Genomic DNA, 4,944 nt, shown 5'->3' on the forward strand with positions numbered 1-4,944 from the left:
TAAAATGACTGTTTTTTATGGATATACTATGGTTTTTTGAGTTGCAGTGGTGAAAAACATGGGACGGTTTTTTATTGTGTTCTGTCAATCTGGTATCCAATTTTCTTCCTGTTTCTCCGATGTAGAATTCTGGGCTGTTATTGCATGTTATTTTGTAAATGATGTTGGTATTGTGTGATTCTAAATAATTTTTGTTTAGTAACAATTTCAATTTAGGACCAGGTTTTTGTGAGAATTTGACGTTGACAGAAATATTGTGTTTAATGGCTAGTTTAGTCCAAGTGTGGATAATTCTTGAGCTAGTTTCAGGGACAAAAGGTAAACTGCAGTGTAATGTACTGTTGTTGGGTTTGTTGGTGTAAATTTTGTTTGTGAGTTGAGTTTTATTGTGGCGAATGTTGGAGAGCTTTTCATATCCGTGTCAGTGTAAATTACTTGTACCTGACGATGACAAAACCTTGTCGAAACGTTGTACATTTGCTGTTATGTTAAACTTATATTAAAGTTTTTCTTCATTACCCATTCAAGCTGTCTCCAGCCATTATTACCTTGGTTAAGGTGAGGATTCATTTCACACTCCAGATGTTGCCTTTCACTGGGGAGACTCTCATTGAACTTGTACATGAATATATCTTCCCAATCTGTATATAATATTGCAGAGTAGGCCTTCCCTTACAATCAATGCAGCTTGTTTGCATAGGTGGCCAGACTTTCTATGATGGTTCTCTTCCAAGATTTGAACTTTATGTCATATATTGCCCCCTGCTAGGGAACAACTCCAATTGTTGGAGGTCCTCTATCAGTGTCATGTTAAGTCCTTCTTGGCTGACTAATATATAGTTAAACCAAAGTTGGAGCCTCAATATTTAAAATATCAAGAAAGCCTCAGCACACATACTAACTCTATGCATATGGGTTGGTCAAAGTTTGCATGTAATGACATTTTCAGAATTACTTTCAATATTTAAGTAAATATAAATATATTTCAGAAAATTTGTCATGAAAATGTTGTTTATAGTTTCAATTTTGATATTATATAAGTTTCAATAAATATTTAAGAAAATTATATAAACCTTCATTTTTCTGTGTCACATGATATATCTGCACTTTCAGATTTCAGCATCCTACCTTTTCGATTTGCTGAAACATCAATAAATTTGTGAAACCTACCAAAGAAGGTTCTCACATCTTTTCATACATTTGAAGCCAATTATTTACACATGTACTTTTTGATGAATATGTTTAGAACCAATGCAAAGACCATATTCTAATCTTCATAACTCTTAAGGTCATTTGTTTCATTTTGACTGTGGTAGTTGATAAGAGAAGCTTGATTGTGTTGAGTAATGTTGCTGCTCTGAGCAGTAATTGAATTTTTTAAACCTATTTATAGTTTAGTTAAAAATCAGGTAAGTTATAGTAGCTTTGAGATATTCTGTTGTAGTGCCTGATATGTTTTGTATTCTAAAATCTTATTTGGAAGCTACATGAATTAGTTTTTAACAACCACAGTATCCAAACACAAAAAGATTTGACATGGAAGTGCTAAATTTCTTGTCTTTTATACACATATATTTGTATTTATTGTATTTTTTAATAATGTAACTAACATGTGAAAATTATAAGCTTATTTGATTAAAACCTTTTAGTAGAAGATCTGAAGTTACATTAGCATATTTTATGATTTGCCTGCAGATAAAATTTGACACTAGCTCATTTTGAGTCATGAGGTGTTATGTTAACTTCTTAGCTTAAACTGTGCTTCTGCTGTGATTTATTGCTTTTCATGTGCATAGTGGGTACAAATACCAGCAATAAAATCAAAAGAAAACAGATGTGCAAAAGTTAACAGCTGAAGATGTGAAGATAATTAAATAGAAGATCTGGTGACAATTGATGCATTCAAAGAAGAAGAAAAAGTATTGTTCATTTAGTTTTGTATACTTCAACTTTTCATTTTTCTGCACATTTGAAAAGATGAGATAAGATTATTACAGAAAAAAACTTGTTATTAAATTAGGAGGTTCTAGAGGTTATGTAAATGGAAAGTAAAAACCGTAAAATAAAAAGTATTTTTATTCTGATCATCAAACCACCTTTTACTCAGACTGACTCAGTGAAGGATTTGTAAATTCTTGGACAGATTTTAGTTTAAGTACTTTATTTAAAATATGAGTAATTGAGTACATCAGCTTTCTAACAGTTACTAAAAGCTTGCTAAGTTCCATGAAGTTATAATTAGTATTATAGTATGTATAGTTTCATGGGTACATGGTGGTTACAAGGTTGATCAAATTGACTAATTACATATGCAAAGAGTTAAGACGATAGAAAACTGCAATAAATCCTGTGGTCACAGTACAAAAACTTCTTTTCTACTTGTGGTATGCTCAGAGAAACTAAATTCCATGCAAGTATCAGATAGGTCCACATAATAATGAGAGATCAAACAGGAAATTCAAAGGGTAAGCAGAATTTGAAAGCCCAAATTTTAAGCTATGTGAGAAATAAGGAGACTGGATACGTGATGTTAGGTGAAACAATTTTTATTACAAACAAGAATCATGACTGGTCATTCTCTGACAGAATTTGTGAACTGTAACATACAGACAGTATCCATCCACTCAACTAGTGAAGGATGTTATTGCCATTGACTTTTTTACACTGAAATGTGAAGTTGCTGCAACATCCTTGTAAGCAGAGTAGATACTATATGTTGTTAAAAACAACTTGGAAGAAACAGTTTCAAGTTTTCTGGCCATGTATTTATTCCAAAACTGCACAGAAATGGACTAAAGGAAAAATTCATATATTAATAAAAGAGAATGAAAGACATGATATGCCCTTAGATTTCAACAACTGTTGTTAAGCCTAATGTATCAAATGGCACAGGATATTCAAAAATGGGTGGTGCAATTAAATGCATACATAAATGTATTTGAAGTAAACATATTGCTACTATTAACTTAGACACTAATTCCAGTCTAATATCTTGGACATATCATTCACACAAAATTAGGTAAAAGCAGTTTTCACATAGCCTTAAGAAAGAAAGCATGTTTTATAAGTCTTAAAATATAAATATATATTGCCCCAGTAAAATGAATTCTGACACATTTTCAACCTGTTATATAACCCATTTAGTATATTTTTCAAGGGACTTTATTGAATAAATACACACACACACACACACCAGATATGTCAATTATTAATGTTGTAATGTTTCCAACATTTCATGAAGTGTGTGAATTTTAGAAGTATGGAAAATTTATTCTTAAAATAGTCACTGTGAATGTTCATTAACATTCTTCTGTGCATGACACCATTTATTGATATCAGTTTGTTGATAATATAGCATCAAAAAATGGTAAGGTTCTCCCCAAAATTGATATTGAAGAATAACTATTACTCACTTGTTAGAATTGATAAAAAGTGTACAAAATCATTTTTATATCAAAGTAAGAGTGACTTTTCTGTGACATAATTTAAGCATATTGATGACTTTGAAGTAGATCAAAAGGTAGCTCCAATAAAAACTGTGTATGCAATCTCTTAAAATGGTGTATAATGTCAGTATAAGTGATCATTGAGTTAAGGTATCAGTACAATAAAAGTGGTTCTTCCTGCTTTCTATATTTCTGTTTCTTTTTTAGCAAGTTTTCTCTGCTCTCAACTGTGATGTGTCAATTGCAATGTAAAATTTTGAAAAATTACTTGTCTTCTTACTATTTATCAAATATATTAAATATATAACCCACCATGAGAGTAAGGAGTGTGAAGTGTTCCTTCAAAGTGCAGTAGATATTTGTATGTGTTAACATGTGGTTGTATGTAAATATCTTGTATGCATAATTTTATGATATTGCATGAAACTGAATGGAAACTTTAATGATAACATTGCAGATATTTATTTTCATGTACATGTTTATTTCTATTAATTCTTTATATAAATTTGTTTAGGCTAGAGTTCTTCAGTGTGTATGTTCAGTGGCCAGTGATCATTCAGTAAGTTTACTTGGACTGAAAGAAAGAAAATGTGTAATGTTAGCAAGTCGTCATTTATTCCCTGTTCAACTTATTAAATGGCGTCCTGCTGATGACTTTATGGTTGTTGGTTGTGCTGATGGTTCTGTTTATGTGTGGCAGATGGAAACAGGTAGGGATCATTTATATAATACAATTCTAAGAGTAAGAGTGAAAAGTAAAATCATATGCTGTTATCCAGTAATGTTTTATTATATGCTTAATTTTATATAAAGATCAAACATCTTTTACAATTCATCTTTGTATTGCTATACATGTATGTTTTCTAGCCTACCTGTTGAAACATTTTACCAACTTTTTCTTAAACCATTCTGTTGAAACTAGTTACTTTTACTATGCTCTAATACTAATTTTTTATATTTTTTTCAAGCTATTTTTTCAAGAACTAATGCAATAGTTATTAAAGATCTATGGCAACAGTTTTTATACCTAATCACTTCACCTCTAACCATCCTTGTAGCCTGTGACCACACAGGTTAATCCTTTCATTACAGGGTCGGTGGAATCTACCCAGCTCATAACCATGAGAGTAATTATACTATAATTTTTGAAAATATATGTACATCTTTACAAAAAATTTCAGGTTATTGGTAAACATTACAAGGTTTTCTTATACAAAATATCAGGTTTTTAAATTAAGTATTAAGATTTTTTAATTAAAGATTTTCTCATAAACCTTTTTCTTTCTGAATGTTGAATATCCAACATGCAAAGAAATTTTGATTTTAAGATTGAAAATATTTTAATGCATTAGAACATGTTCAAATTTCACATGCAAAATCTGTATAATCTCCAGATAATTATAAAATTTTTGGTAGAAATAAACTTTAAATTTTATTTGTTATTTTCACTACTGTGTTTTTGTATGGGGTGGTTCGATTTGACTGGCTGTAACCTCAA

General features: G+C 30.5%; 1 protein-coding gene across 2 annotated transcripts in view; it reads left to right on the forward strand.

The window, feature by feature from the left end:
- LOC106460777 (WD repeat-containing protein 7-like) overlaps nt 1-4,944 on the forward strand; it is a 211,384-nt gene that overhangs the window by 92,807 nt on the left and 113,633 nt on the right. For both annotated transcript variants that reach the window (XM_022387558.1, XM_013920513.2), the window contains one exon: nt 3,961-4,156. In XM_022387558.1, the coding sequence (XP_022243266.1) occupies nt 3,961-4,156 (196 nt within the window). The remainder of the gene's footprint in view (nt 1-3,960; nt 4,157-4,944) is intronic.

Source organism: Limulus polyphemus, unplaced genomic scaffold (assembly GCF_000517525.1).
Source record: "Limulus polyphemus unplaced genomic scaffold, Limulus_polyphemus-2.1.2 Scaffold834, whole genome shotgun sequence".
Classification (NCBI taxonomy): domain Eukaryota; kingdom Metazoa; phylum Arthropoda; class Merostomata; order Xiphosura; family Limulidae; genus Limulus; species Limulus polyphemus.